The sequence below is a fragment of the Salvelinus sp. IW2-2015 genome, linkage group LG3, assembly GCF_002910315.2.
Source record: "Salvelinus sp. IW2-2015 linkage group LG3, ASM291031v2, whole genome shotgun sequence".
NCBI lineage: Eukaryota > Metazoa > Chordata > Actinopteri > Salmoniformes > Salmonidae > Salvelinus > Salvelinus sp. IW2-2015.
In genome coordinates this window covers 18,996,078-19,012,226 of record NC_036840.1, presented here as the reverse complement: position 1 = coordinate 19,012,226, position 16,149 = coordinate 18,996,078, and the positions used below count along the sequence as shown (strand labels likewise).

Here is a 16,149-nt window from a genome sequence, read left to right as displayed (position 1 = left end):
TATTTTCAAAACTATAGAATGGCATATTTTGAGTTTAGTTATGTTACATCCAAATGAATGAAATCAAAGGTTCGTTATTTCAGACATGCAGACAGAGAGGCATCAAGGCATTCAGTTACTGTTCGGTTGACCGTTAGAATGGGCAAAACGAGTGACCTAAGCGACTTTGAGCGTGGTACGATTGTCGGTGCTAGGCACGCTGGTTCCAGTATCTCAGAAACGGCCGCCCTCCTGAGCTTTTCACACACGACGGTATCTAGGGTTTACCCGAGAATGGTGCGACAAACAAGAAACATCCAGTCGACGGCAGTCCTGTGGGCGAAAACAGCTCGTTGATGAGAGAGGTCGAAGGAGAATGGCAAGAATCGTGCAAGCTAACAGGCGGGTTCACAAACAACAAATAACGGTGCAGTAGAACAGTGGTGCGCAGAATGGCACATCGGAGCACATGACTTGTCAGTCCTTATCACGGATGGGCTATTGCAGCAGACAACCACACTGGGTTCCACTCTTATCAGCTAAAAACAAGAAGAAGTGGCACCAGTGGGCACATGATCACCAACACTGGACAAATGAGGAGTGGAAAAACATTGCCTGGTCCAACAAATCCCGGTTCACGTTGCGTCATGCTGATGGCAGAGTCAGGATTTGGTGTAAGCAGAGTCCATGGCCTGCCTGGTGTCAATGGTACAAGCTGGTGGRGGTGGTGTAATGGTGTGGGGAATACAACATTTGAACGCCACAGCCTATCTGAACATAGAATCCATGCCCCAAAGAATTCAGGTTGTTCTTGAGGTAAAGGGGGTTCCGACCCTGTACTAGATGGGTGTACCTAATAAACTGGCCACMGTATATTTTGTAGTAAGAATATAATYGAATATAATAGAATAAAATAGAAATAGCATTTTTCCCACACAACTTGTGTCACGGGAACGTGTGGATCCGCTGTCATATAAAGAAGTGACATTTTGAAACAGAGCCCAAGCCCATGCTTTTTTGTCCATGTTTCATCTCTTTCTTACCCTCACTCCACTTTGTTAGGGAGGAGGTGTAGGGTCTTACATTGAGAGTATCTTCATCATGATAGTGACAGAAAAGAATAGAATTTTCAAAAGCATCTGAGTTCAGATTTCACAACCTCCGCAGGCTTTTAGAGCAAAATAATAGGCTTACACTTGCTAAATGTTTCTGATCAGTCATAGATGAGCAAATGAATAGATGAGCTATACCAACTCCACTTAAACTACATGACCAAAAGTATGTGGACACCTGCTCGTCGAACGTCTCATTCCAAAAGCATGGGCATTAATACGGAGTTGGTACCCCTTTTGCTGCTATAACAGCCTCCACTCTTCTGGGAAGGCTTTCCATGAGATGTTGGAACATTGCTGCGAGGACTTGCTTCCATTCAGCCACAATAGCATTAGTGAGGTCACAATAGCATCACTGATGTTGGGCGATTAGGCCTGGCTCGCAGTCGGCGTTCCAATTCATCCCAAAGGTGTTTGAAGGGGTTGAGGGCTCTGTGCAGGCCAGTCAAGTTCTTCCACACCGATCTTGGCAAACCATTTCTGTATGGACCTTGTGCACGGGGACATTGCCATGCTGAAACAGGAAAGTATGACAATGTATGGTTTAGCGTCACTGGACATAGCCCGAACCATGAAAAACAGCCCCAGACCATTATTCCTCCTCCACCAAACTTTACAGTTGGCACTATGCATTCAGGCAGGTAGCGTTCTCCTGGCATCCGCCAAAACCAGATTAATCCGTTGGACAGCCAGATGGTGAAGCGTGATTCATCACTCCAGAGAATGCATAAGAGTCCAATGGGGGCGAGGTTTACACCACGCTTGGCATTGCACACGGTGACTTTAGGCTTGTGTGCAGCTGCTCGGCCATGGAAACTCATTTCATGAAGCTCCCGACAAACTATTATGTTGCTGACGTTGCTTCCAGAGGCAGTGCTTCATTACTCTGCGGTCCCATTCTGTGAGCTTGTGTGGGCTACCACTTCGCGGCTGAGCCGTTGTTGCTCCTAGACGTTTCCACTACACAACTACAGCACTTACAGTTGACCGGGGCAGTTCTAGTTCTAGGTCTTCAGTAAGGCCATTCTGCTGCCAATGTGCGTATATGGAGATTGTACGGCGWGTTCTCGATTTTATTCACCTGTCAGCAACGGGTGTGGCTGAAATAGCCAAATCCACTAATTTAAAGGGGTGTCCACATACTTTTGTATATATAGTGTATTTACCCAGCCAGAGAATTAACCAAATATACAGATGGATATTCAGTGAAACYAAAATCACATTGATTGATTAAGACAAGTCACAGGCTTTTGGTTGGGAGGAGGCCTAGGCTACTAGGCAACTGCGAGTGAAGAGCAAAATAATCCACTTAAGCTACATAACATGCTGGCAAAATGTTCTGATCAGCGCTAATGAATGAGCCAACTAAACAAGATGATCATGAGCAACACTCACCTCAACTTCGCAAAAATTGTAGCCTAACCAATATCCAAACGGAGATTCAGTGAAAAGAAAAATCTGACATGGATTCATTTATCAAGATGAGTCCCTATAATTGTCTCAAAGCAACGTGAAACGGTGCTGAAATAATTGAACATAGGCGGGTAAGCTATTGCTTCCAATGTATTATAACAATTAGATGACTTTGGGAGTTTCAATAAGCAACAATTTGATACCTTCAATTGCATTAGCCTACTTTATTACAATATTTATTACCACAGTAATTCTTTATGGACCCATCCAGTTGTGGTTAAGAAAACAGTGCATGTGGTGGGCTATGAGAAGAGATGGGTGAAGTGACATGCCTCTTAAAGTTTAGAACTGGCAGGAGGATAGTAGTAACGGGCGCTGCCTAGCAACCATCAAGAGCTGGTGCATACCTAGGTAGTGCATACCTATGCCGTCTCAGCATTACGGTTTCATTTCATACTAAGCCGTAGGCAGAACATTACCTCAATCATGACTAGGTCAGTTGGCGGAAATAAAAGCAGAGGCCTTGTCCCGGCAATACCTTTCATTTATATTGAAAAGTCTGCAAAAAGTTGGTGGGATGCTAAAGTTGGCGGGAAAACTTATTGGTTTGAAATGTGTAAAAGAGGTCGAGAGTTTTCACTTTACTGTATGAAAGCAAATACAACACAGATGCATCATTTTGTACCAATAGTGCGAAATGGCTGAATGCTAAATGCTACCAATTTAGTTGATGAGAAGTACCCACTGCTACCACTAAATGTATTCGAAATGAACAGGTAAATACCAGAAACAGGACTGTAGAATAAAACAAAAGTATAGTCAAAGGCAAAAAGGGGTGAGAAGGAATGAACGAATGGAGGGATGAAAAGATAAAAGCCTGAGGGGATGGAGGGGTGAAAAGATAAAAAGCTGGGGGTGGAGAAAAATAAAAAGCCTGAGGGGTGGATGAAGGGATGAAAGATAAAAGCCTGAGGGGATGGAGGAGAAAAGATAAAAGCTGAGGGGAGAGAAGAGATAAAAGCCTGAGGGATGGAGGTGAAAAGATAAAAGCTGAGGAGGAGATAAAAATAAAAGCTAGGATGAGGATGAAAAGATAAAATCCTGAGGGGATGGAGGGATGAAAAGATAAAAGCCTGAGGGAATGGAGGGATGAAAAGATAAAAGCCTGAGGGGATGGAGGGATGAAAATATAAAAGCCTGAGGGGATGGAGGGATGAAAAGATAAAAGCCTGAGGGAATGGAGGGATGAAAAGTTAAAAGCCTGAGGGGATGGAGGGATGAGAGGACTAGTGTTTACCTCATACGTTTCCCATTTCTGTACAGACTTCAGAGCACCAATCCAATCCTCCATCTCCTTCCTGCTCTCAGCACACAGCATCAACTTCCTGAATGGAGTGATCACCTGGAGAGAGAGGGGGGAGGGGTGGAGAGAGAGAGACAGGGAAAGGAAGAGAGAGAGAGAGAGAGATAGGGAGGGAGGGACAGGCTGTATAAGAATACATAGTACTGTAGATTTACAAAGACTTACACAGTCCTACAGTTTTGCGGTGAAGAGTGTAATACAATTGGAAATGTGTAGTCATGGTGGCCATTATGGTTACTGTGTAGCTGTAGTCACGGTAGAGGTAGTGTGTCATCGTGGTTACCGTGAAGCTGTTGTTGATGTTCTTGGTACTGGTCTCGGCCACGCTGGCATCTGATAGGTCCACCTCGTCAAATATCAGAGACTGATGGACAACAACCCCAAAAATGTAACCGAGTTAAACACAACCATAAACAAAACAGACAGCATCTAATCATCCTCTATGAATGAAAAAAGTCTTAAATGCCCAGTGCAGTCAAAAACAGGATTTTCCTGTGTTTTATATATATTTCCACACTATGAGGTTGGAATAATACTGGGGAATTGTGACAATTATGATTATGCCCGTTTAGTGTAAGAGCGGTTTGAAAAGATTGCCTGAAATTTCAGCCTGTTTTGGTGGGATGGAGTTTTGGTCTGCCTGGTGACATCACCAGGTGGTACATTAGTTAATAAACCAATAAGAAAGAGAATCCAAACCTCTCAGCCAATAACAACTKGTTTTCAGTTTTCCCATCCCCACTCAGACCACTTCCAGACAGTCCTAACAAAATTTTTGCTTGAGAAATCTCTCTTTGCTAAGAAGCAATTTTTGTTTATTTTTGACCATTTTGCTTGAAAAAAATCTCAGTAAAGTATTTCATCGTTACTCAAATTATGATGAACCTGAAAAAAGTGACAGCTTGCACATCCAAGAATCGTCTGGGCCCGGTCAAAAAATTATAATAATTGGAGTAATAAACCTATACATAGTTACCTTGGAGTCTTTGGCATAGTAAAGTGTCCGGCCTCTCAGTTTGAAGTACCTCCTTTTCCATCTCTGGAAAGAACTGGTCTGTTTCAATAGGATCCCTTCCTTTACACTTTTCTATGGAGAGGACAGAGAGAGAGAGAGAAAGAGGGGCTTGAGATAGGGCACGGAGGGATGGGCTGTTGGGTGTTGTGTGTGTGTGTGGGGGGGGGGGGGGGGTAGAGAGAGAGGGTGTGTGTGTGTGTGCTTCATGATGTCTATGTGTGTGGGTGAGATTATGAAATACAAGATATAATCAAGAAGCATAACTATTCAAATCATTTCATTCAGTTTCATTGGCTCCAAATGCCGGGAAAGTTTCCAAGATATATTTAGGGAAACACATTGGCATGCATGATGCCATCTGTCACCTAGCAACATTCCAGCACAAGTCGATATGGCAAAAACAACTTACAGACAACTTCCTCATACAGTACCAGTAAAAAAGTTTGGACACACCTACTCATTCAAGTGTTTTTATTTATTTGAACGATTTTCTACATTGTAGAGTAATAGTGAAGACATCAACACTATGAACTAACACATATGGAATCATGTAGTAATCCAAAAAGTGTTAAATATATCAAAATATTGTTTAGATTTTAAATTCTTCAAAGTAGCCCCCTTGATGACAGCTTTGCACACTCTTGGCATTATCTCAACCAGCTTCACCTGGAATGCTTTTCCAACAGTCTTGAAGGCGTTTCCACATATGCTGAGCACTTGTTGGCTGCTTTTCCTTCACTCTGCGGTCCAACTCATCCCAAACCATCTCAATTGGGTTGAGGTTGGATGATTGTGGAGACCAGATCATTTGATGCAGCACTCAATCACACTACTTCTTGGTCAAATAGCCCTTACACAGCCTAGAGGTGTGTGGGTCATTGTTCTGTTGAAAAACAAATGATAGTCCCACTAAGCGCAAACCAGATGGGATGGCGTATGGCTGCAGAATGCTGTGGTAGCCATGCTGGTTAAGTGTGCCTTGAATTCTAAATAAATCACAGACAGTGTCACCAGCAAAGCACCCACACACCATCATACATCCTCCTCCATGCTTCACGTTGGGAACCACACATGCGGAGATCATACGTTCACCTACTCTGCGTCTCACAAAGACACAGCGGTTGGAAGCAAAAATCTCACATTTTAACTCATCAGAACAGACAAATTTCCACCGGTCTAATGTCCATTGCTCGTGTTTCTTGGTTTTCATTAAGCATTTATTTGGGCTGCAATTTCTGTGGCTGGTAACTCTAAGGAACTTATCCTCTGCAGCAGAAGTAACTCTGGGTCTTCCTTTCCTGTGGCGGTCCTCATGAGAGCCAGTTTCATCATAGCGCTTGTTGGTTTTTGCGACTGCACAAAGTTCTTTACATTTTCCAGATTGACTGACCTTCATGTCTTAAAGTAATAATGGACTGTCATTTCTCTATGCTTATTTGAGCTGTTCTTGCCATAATATTGACTTGGTCTTTTACCAAATAGGGCTATCTTCTGTATACCAACCCTAACTTGTCACAACACAACTGATTGGCTCGCATTAAGAAGGAAAGAAATTCCACAAATGAACTTTTAACAAGGCACACCTGTTAATTGAAATGCATTCAAGGTGACTACCTCATGAAGTTGGTTGAGAGAATGCCAAGAGTGTGCAAAGCTGTCATCAAGGCATTAAGGCAACTATGTTATTTCATAGTTTTGATGTCTTCACTATTATTCTACAATGTAGAAAATAGTAAAATAAAGAAAAACCCTTGAATGAGTAGGTGTGTTCAGATTTTTGACTGGCACTGTACATGATTTCAGCTTTGTCTAAGAATGCTACACGTAACATAAAAATAGAATAGGGTAAGGCAGGCTATGTGTTTTGACATACCTTAAAAGGGCAGAAACGAGATACAAGTAAATAAGTGAAAGTATGTACACCGAGTATACCAAACATTACAAACACAGTAGGAACACCCCCCCCCCCCCTTTTGCCTCAATTCATTGGGGCATGGACTCTACAAGGTGTCGAATCTACAGGGATGCTGGCCCATGTTGCCTCCAACGTTTCCCACAAGTGTGTCAAGTTGGCTGGATGTCCTTTGGGTGGTGGACCATTCTTGATACACATGGGAAACTGTTGAGCATGAAAAACCCAGCAGCGTCGGAGTTCTTGACACAAACTGGTGTGCCTGGCACCTACTACCATACCCTGTTCAAAGGCACTTAAATATTTTGTCTTGCCCATTCACCCTCTGAATGACACACATACACAATCCATGTCTCAATTGTCCCCTAGGCTTAAAAATKTTTCTTTAACATGTCTCCTCCCCATCATCTACACCAACTGAAGTGGATTAAACCAGTGACATCAATAAGGGATCATAGCTTTCACCTGGATTCACCTGGTCAGTCTACAGTACGTCATGGAAAGAGCAGGTGTTCTTAATGTTTTGTACYCTCAGTGTATATGCAGACTAAGACAGCGAGAGAAAGGGAGAGAGGGAGAGACAGAGAGAGACATCAGTGACAGGTTTAACAGTGGCATGCTGCCCTGTGTGTCAGCGCAACCCCTAAATATGTCCTGAGGGAACCAGACACAAAGACAGGTGCGTCCCCCCCATAGCGAATCACTATGGGTGAACACACACAAACTGACAGGTTTGACAGCGCATGTGTGAGAGTGTGGTGTGTTTGATTATCCTGGTGGACAAGGTGAAAATGGCCCCATATGTTTCACAGGGCTGTTCACACCTTCCCTGTGTGTGTGTGTGTGTGTGTGTGTGTGTGTGTGTGTGGTGTGTAGTGTGATGATGAGTGTGAGGTGTGTGTGTGTGTGTGTGTGTGTGTGTGTGTGTGTGCAAAGCTGGGCACTGCTCAAGAGACTCTCCTGGGTGGTAAGTGTAGATACGTCAGACACACGTCAGAATTTGCATAGCAGATTGGACCTTTTAAACTGTCATAACTCAGCTATCTATCCTGGCAAACAGACACACAAACACACACGTCTAAAGACTGTCTCTGATGTCATGAAAGCTCTCATTTCCTCTCTTTTCCTTGCCATTTTCCCAATTCATTAAAGGGGAATGGAAACAATAGGCTTTAGAACACCAGCTAACTGGAACTGTGAATCGTGGTTGGAACCAAAAATCTCAAATTTGGACTCATCAGACCAAAGGACAGATTTCCACCCGTCTAATGTCCATTGCTTGTGTTTCTTGGCCCAAGCAAGTCTCTTCTTCTTATTGGTGTCCTTTAGTAGTGGTTTCTTTGCAGCAATTAGACCATGAAGGCCTGATTCACAAGGTCTCCTCTGAACAGATGATGTTGAGATGTTTCTGTTACTTGATGGTTTTTGCAACTGCACTTGAAGAAACTTGAAAAGTTCTTGATATTTTCCYGATTGACTGATGGCTCATGTACATTAGCACACAGTAAATTGCTGCGTGCCGCTTAGGCCGCCCAGAGTGGCTTGCTTTTGGGCGTGCTGGCAGCATGTGGCAGCATATAGCAGCACGTTCGATTGTGCATCAAGAATTAAGCATAGCAAGTTTATATGAAGGTCTGGTTATTAAATGGGTAAATAGTTTAATCCATTCTCCATTTCATGAATTTATTCACATGTAAATAGTAATATGTTCTAAAACGCTCTGATGACAAACAAAATTTGCTGCCCTGTTTCCAACTGTCCACATGGCTGGGAGAACTTATTCATGTAAGTAGACACATTTCGAAAATGTAGAAAAAACGATGTATTACTAGCTAACTAGCTACAGCGCAGGCTAACTCAAATGAGCTTCTAACGTAGCTAGCTAGCTATCTAGCCAACTTTGCATACTGTATAGCTAGCTAGCTATGTTAATTAAATATCACCAGCTACTTAACTTCACATTAGCTAGCTATCTTGATGTATTTATCACTGTAAAAAACAAACTCCAAATGCATTTGTAGGTAGCTAGCTAACAGCCACGGATGAGGGTGAAAGGATAGCAGCCCCAACTGTAAAAGTGAGAGAGTAGGCTAATCTGGAATGGAAAGGTACTTTTGTGTAGTTCCAGTCCTTAGAAGTGACGACGGAGATAATAGTAATGTAATATTCAGTGCGGTCTAACTTGAGTATAATGAAGTCTGTTTCTTGTGAGGTTTTCTATCCTCAGATACAGAGAGCTGTGAAAGCCTGCCTGCAGATGAAGAGGTCCCAATGAAGAACAGTGGTTGTCAGTCCTGGTCCTGGGGACGCAAAGGGGTGAACATTTTAGTTCTTGCCTTAGCACTACACAGCTGATTCAAATGATCAACTCATCATCAAGCTTCAAGTGGTATTTATGTATTCATTTATGATGCTATACTTGATATGATCCTGCTATTGTCACATGCTAAAAATGCATGTGTGTGCACATGCATCTATCTATTKAATGTTATCATGATTTGTTATAAGGGATATTATACTTTAGTAATCCACAATGACCTGGTGATGTGCAATTCTAATAATGACATTACCTTCCATATTCCTACAGTTACCGTGTAGGGCACTGCAAGGTTGTTTGAAATTAGATATTAAATAAAGTTAAATGAAGGTTAAATAAATATAAATAAAATATTGAGATGAACCTGTTTTAGAGTATTTACCTGATGCATAGGAAGTGGTGTACAGTTTTWAAAATTCTATTTCTGTATATATGAATTACAAATCAGCCTTTAACTAGTTAAATAATGTCTCTAGTCTATTGCATAGTAACCATTGATGTCCCAGGAGCAGGAGTGGTAAACACTGTTGAAGTGTATAATTGTAATACATACATGCAGACACAGCATCATTGAAAGACTGGAATTTGAAACTCCTGGTATTGGATATGACTGAAAAATAATCTCACAGACATTCATACCTGAACTGCACCTTTATTTGCCAAGGTAGAGTACATGATCAGTGAATATATTAAATGTACACGTGTAACGGATGTGAAATGGCTAGCTAGTTAGCGGGTACGCGCTAGTAGCGTTTCAATCAGTTACGTCACTTGCTCTGAAACCTATTAGTAGTGTTGCCCCTTGCTCTGCAAGGGCCGCGGCTTTTGTGGAGCGATGGGTAACGACGRTTCGTGGGTGTCAGTTGTTGATGTGTGCAGAGGGTCCCTGGTTCGCGCCCGAGGTCGGGGCGAGGGGACGTACTAAAGTTATACTGTTACACACGCTACAATGTGGGGATCTCATGCATGGTAATAGCTACATGTATATATGACTTGCATCCTTGGCACAAAGTTATATTATATTCTACTCAATCCATAGACTGTTTTGAAGATGATACAACTGGCTATGATAGCTGAGGTTCATAGCTAGGTTCTGAACTAATATTTATACCAAACGTTTTAGGGTCCATACACAGATCGGCTACATAGCTAGCTACACATCCATAGGCATACAGGTATTTTTTTATCCTCCACTACACAATAAGCAAGAAAATAGTTAGCTACCTACGTTACTTTAGCTGCATTGCATGAGAAATATCAGCAAGGCAAGCGTACAAAATTGTACATTCAATTTGCAGTAAATGCTTTAGCTAGCTAGATTCATTACATCCACTGTTTCACAAGATGACAGCCTGATTTCCTGGTTTCTCAGGAGTCCCTAAAACATTAAACAACCAGAATGACAATTTCATACTCATGTCTCAACACCAATAAAGCTAGCCAGCTAGCTGGTTAATGTTAGTTAGTCAGCTACTGTTGACTAAACCCATTCAGTACAAATGAGCGCAACCGCGGCATTCAAACGAGGCTGCAATGAAAACTAATGGGACTATAGCGACTGTGTTGGCATCAACATCTGGGGTGTGAACTACGTTTCTATACAAGCATTGATTGACATGGTAATGGCCCGATAGTACTGGAGAAAAGTTGAAAAAACTGAACCCCTCTGACGCTGTACGTTAAATTGCAGGATTCCTAGTCAATTGTACAACTGAATGCATTCATTTTTTTGCGTTATCACTGCAAGCCATAATTTTAGAGCCGCCCTAAAAACCTGATTCAAATTCAATCTATTTAACTTTCAACAAGGCACACCTGTTAATTGAAATGCATTCCAAGTGACTACCTCATGAAGCTGGTTGAGAGAATGCCAAGAGTGTGCAAAGCTGCCATCAAGGCAAAAGGTGGCTACTTTGAAGAATCTAACATCTAAAATATATTTTGATTTGTTTAACACTTTTTTGGTTACTACATGATTCCATATGTGTTATTTCATAGTTGTGATGTCTTCACTATTATTCTACAATGTAGAAAATAGTAAAAATAAAGAAAAACCCTGGAATGAGTAGGTGTGTCCAAACTTTTGACTGGCACCAAAACATATTAGAAATGTAATTTAGTCTTACATTTGTAATATAATATCAATACAACAATAACTATATTGAAAGAATAAGGTTTTGGGAATACATTGTCTCATTCAAACCTGAAAAACAGTTATATCATAACATTATACAACATTAATCTCAGGGATATTGGTATCAAAATTGTACGGGAATTACATCATATTATATGAATAAGGCATATGATAACAATAATTGGCTTTTACAACTTACATTTCTTCTTACATACATTACACTAGGCCTATAGTCTAATACATAAAGAGTCCGAATGGGAACAAATTAAAAGCATGCAAGAAAGGGGAAATGATCAGTGACAATCTGAGCTATTTGGTGGTTACTAGGATTCCCATTACTACTACCTACAGTGCATTCAAAAAGTATTCAGACCCCTTGACTTTTTCTACATTTTGTTACGTTACATGCTTATTCTAAAATTGATTAKGTTTTTTATTTTCTTGATCAATCTACAAGCAGACTTGGATCAGCTCCGCCAAGCTGTCTCCCTGCAGGGAGCCACCATTGGGAGACATCAGTAGTCGCTACAGGGCCTTTTGGAAGGGCTCAGTTATTTGACGGAACGCCACGACCATGGGTTAAAGGCTATTATGAAGCAAATCAGGGAGTTAGCTCAGAGACTGTCTGTCACCTCTGAAAAACCCCAATCACCCAGTAATTTTCCCCCTATCTGTGGTGAGTTTGTACAGCATATCCCGACTCCCCGTGAACCCCACTTACCTCCTCCAGAGCGATATTCGGGGAATCCTGGTACCTGCCGGGGTTTTCGTTTTCAATGCTCGCTTATTTTTGAGCTACAGCCATCTTCATTTTCTCCAGACCGATCGAAGATAGCGTATATAATTACGCTAATGTCGGGAAGGGCGCTCTCCTGGGCTACGGCAGTTTGGAAACAACAATCTGCCATTTGCGGTCATTTGGAGGAATTCATGGCAGACTAGAGAAAGTTTTTTAGTCTCCAGTATCCGGGAGAAAGGCGGGCAGCAAACTGCTTGACTTACGTCAAAACTCCCGTAGTGTGGCAAACTACGCGGTGGACCTTCGCACGTTGGCCGCCGAGAGTGCCTGGAATCCGGGAGTCTCTTTTCGATACTGTTCTGCATGGATTATCTGAGGAGGTAAAGGTTGAGCTAGCTGCTCGGGAGCTGCCGGTGGACCTCGACTCTCTTATTMCCTTAACCATTCAAATTGATGGACGCCTAAGGGAACGCAAGAGTGAGAGGAGGTCTGGTCTCGGGCACACTCGTGCACCCGATATGGAACGTTCGCCTCCTATGGAATCCGGAAGTTTCCAAAGGCAGCTCTTCCGAGAGGAATCGAAGTCACCCGAGCTCTCTCGTCAATCTACYATGGGTGAGTTGGATACTCCTGAGCCTATGCAGTTGGGAAGAACTAGGCTATCAGTTTGGGTGCGCTCACGGAGGATGAATAATAACTGTTGCCTGTACTGTGAGGGGCAYGACATTTTATAGCTATGTGCCCTATTAGGAAACCCTTGTCTCTAGTGGGTACCAGTACTATGGTGAGTCAGACGGGAGTTCCCTAATTCCCATCACCCGCYCAGCCCTTTTTGCTCTTGTGCTGTGGGGAGAGCAATCTAAGTCTCTCCGAGTGCACATTGACTCTGGGGCTGATGAATGTCTTATGGATGCCACGATAGCTTCGGGGCTTGGTATTCCCACTCAGCCTCTCTCTGTGCCCATGGATGCTAAGGCACTGGACGGCTGCTCTACAGGGGAAGTCACCCATAGTACTGTGCACGTTCAATTACGGGTTTCTGGTAACCACAGTGAGACCATGCAGTTCRTCCTCATTGCATCTCCCCATGTTCCGTTTGTGTTGAGATTTTCCTGGCTACAAAAACACAATCCTGTGACTGACTGGACCACAAGCTCCATCCTGGGTTGGAGTCCTTTTTGCCATTCCCACTGCCTTCAAGCAGCACAGCCTTCCCCAAGTTGTCTTCCTCAGGATGTTAGCAAGACTGTGGATGTCTCTGCTATTCCTACTGAATTCCATGACCTCCTGAAAGTGTTCAGTAAGGCACGTGCTACTTCCCTTRCCCCGCACCGTCCTTATGGTTGTGCCATTGACCTTCTCCCAGGCACTACACCACCTCGGGGTTGGTTGTATTCTCTGTCCGGACCAGAGACCAAAGCTATGGAGGAGTGCATAGAGGAGTCTCTGGRCACTGGGGCKGTCCGTCCTTCTGCATCTTGTGCCGGCGCAGGGTTTTTCATTGTGGAGAAGAAGGACAAGACCTTGCGCCCGTGCWTTGACTACAGGGGACTTAACGATATCACGGTCAAAAATCATTACACCCCTACCTCTCCTCGGCGTTTGAACCTCTCCAGGGGGCTACCATGTTTTCCAAGTTGGACCTTCGGAATGCCTACCACCTGGTTCAGACACGCGAGGGGGATGAGTGGAAGACAGCCTTCAACACAGCCAGTGGACATTATGAGTACCAGGTCATGCCATTTGGACTTACCAACTTCTTCCAGGCTTTGGTCAATGATGTGCTTCAGGACATGCTAAACCGGTTTGTGTTCATCTACCTGGACAACATCCTGTTTTTTTCCCCGATCTGCCCAAGAACATGTACTCCATGTCAGACAGGTCCTTCAGCGCCTCCTGGAGAACCAATTGTTTGTGAAAGCCGAGAATTGTGAGTTCTATCACCTTTCTGAGATATGTCATTGCTGAAGGCAATGTTCAGATGGATCCTGGAAAGGTMAAAGCAGTGGTGGATTGGCCTCAACCAATGTCCAGGGTGAAGTTTCAACGGTTTCTTGGGTTTGCAAACTTCTACCGGCGTTTCATTCGGGATTACAGCACCCTGGCGGCCCCCCTCTCGACAAAGCCTTTATGGACCTGAAGCATCGGTCACAACAGCACCCATCKTCATCCATCCGGACCCCTCGCGACAATTTGTGGTGGAAGTGGATGCMTTGGATGTTGGCGAGTGGGCCCTCCTGTCCCAACGATCTGCCCAGAACCAGAAGCTTCATCCCTGTGCCTTCCTGTCCCATCGTCTCAATCCTGCTGAGAAGAACTATGATGTTGGCAACCGAGAACTCCTGGTGGTGAAGATGCCATTGGAGGAGTGGAGGCACTGGCTGGAAGGAGCAGAACAGCCATTCTTGGTCTGGACCGAGCATAAAAACTTGGAATATCTCCGTTCAGCCAAGCGCCTCAACTCAAGGCAGGACCGGTGGGCCCTCCTGTTTACCAGATTCAACTTGACCATTTCCTACTGTCCTGGGTCAAAGAATGTGAAGCCTGATGCTCTCTCCCGCCTATACAGCTCCTCTGCCACACCCTCGACTTCCGAAACCATTCTCCCTACCTCATGCCTTGCTGCCACTGTGGATTGGGGTATTGAGAACCTGGTTTGCGAGGTGCAACGCTCCCAACCTGGACCTGAAGGGGGCCCGGCTAACCGGCTGTTTGCCCCTAACCCAGTCCGGTCCTGGGTCCTGGAATGGGCTCATTCCAACAGGTTGACCTGTCATCCAGGGTCCAGTCATGCACTAGCCTTCCTTCGACAACGTTTCTGGTGGCCCACAATGGTCTCTGCCTTCGTCACCGCATGCACTGTGTGTGCTCAAAACAAGACTCCCCGGAAAGCTCCTTCTGGTCTCCTGCAGCCACTACCGGTTCCTCATCGTCCCTGGTCTCATATATCTCTGGACTTTGTCACTGGGCTCCCTCCGTCTGATGGCAACACTGTCATTCTAACGGTAGTCGACCGGTTCTCCAAGGCCGCCCATTTAATCCCTCTCCCCAAACTACCTTCTGCCAAGGAGACAGCCCAGCTTATGGTGCAGCATCTCTTCCGGATCCATGGACTCCCAGTAGACATGGTRTCCGATCGGGGTCCTCAGTTCTTGTCTCAGTTCTGGAAGGCATTCTGCACCCTTATTGGGTCGTCGGCCAGCCTGTCATCCGGATTCCATCGCCAAACTAACGGTCAGTCGGAGCGAGCCAACCAAGACCTGGAGACCACCTTAAGGTGCCTGGTCTCAACTAACCCCACTACCTGGAGCCGTCAACTGGTCTGGGTGGAGTATGCCCGGAACACTCTTCCCAGTTCTGCCACGGGACTCTCCCCTTTCGAGTGCTCCATGGGGTATCAGCCACTACTCTTCCCTGAACAAGAGCAGGAGGTCAGTGTACCCTCGGCCCAGATGTTTGACCGCCACTGTCGACGTACCTGGAGAAGAGCCAGGGTGGTTATTCTCAAGACCAACTCCAGGTATCGTTGACAAGCGGACCGTCGCCGGACCCCAGCTCCCTGCTACCACATTGGGCAGAGGGTATGGCTTTCAACTTGGGATCTGCCCCTTCGGGTAGAGTCCCGCAAGCTGTCTCCTCGGTTCATTGGTCCATCTCCAGAGTCCTGAGTTCCACTGCTGTGCGTCTTGTGTTACCCCGTACACTCCGTATTCACCCTACCTTCCATGTGTCTAGGATTAAGCCTGTGTCTCACTGTCCTTTGTCTTCTGTCCAGGCCCATCCCCCCCCCTCCCCGGGTTATCGGTGGCCAGCCAGCGTATATGGTAAGATGCCTCCTGAAGGTTCGACCACAGGGCAGGGGCTTCCAGTACCTGGTTGACTGGGTCGGTTATGGCCCGGAAGAGAGGTGCTGGGTTCCTGCTAAAGACATCTTGGATCCGGCCCTCATTGCCGATTTCCACCGCCGATAGCACGGTCAGCCAGGTCTGCGCCCGGGTAGGACGCCAGGTGGAGTCCGTGGCGCGGGGGGGGGTACTGTCACGCCCTGATCTGTTTCACCTGTCCTTGTGATTGTCTCCACCCCCTACAGGTGTCGCTTATTCATCTTGTATATTTCTAAGTCAACCAGCATTTTTCCCGTTCTCCTGCTTTTTGCATTCTCCTT

The 16,149-nt window shown here is 44.8% G+C and overlaps 1 protein-coding gene across 1 annotated transcript in view; it reads right to left on the bottom strand.

The window, feature by feature from the left end:
* LOC111951872 (diacylglycerol kinase delta) overlaps nt 1-16,149 on the bottom strand; it is a 117,973-nt gene that overhangs the window by 37,519 nt on the left and 64,305 nt on the right. Inside the window, 3 exon segments of the mRNA XM_070434981.1 lie at nt 3,802-3,906; nt 4,151-4,231; nt 4,844-4,954. Coding sequence (XP_070291082.1) covers nt 3,802-3,906; nt 4,151-4,231; nt 4,844-4,954 — 297 coding nt within the window.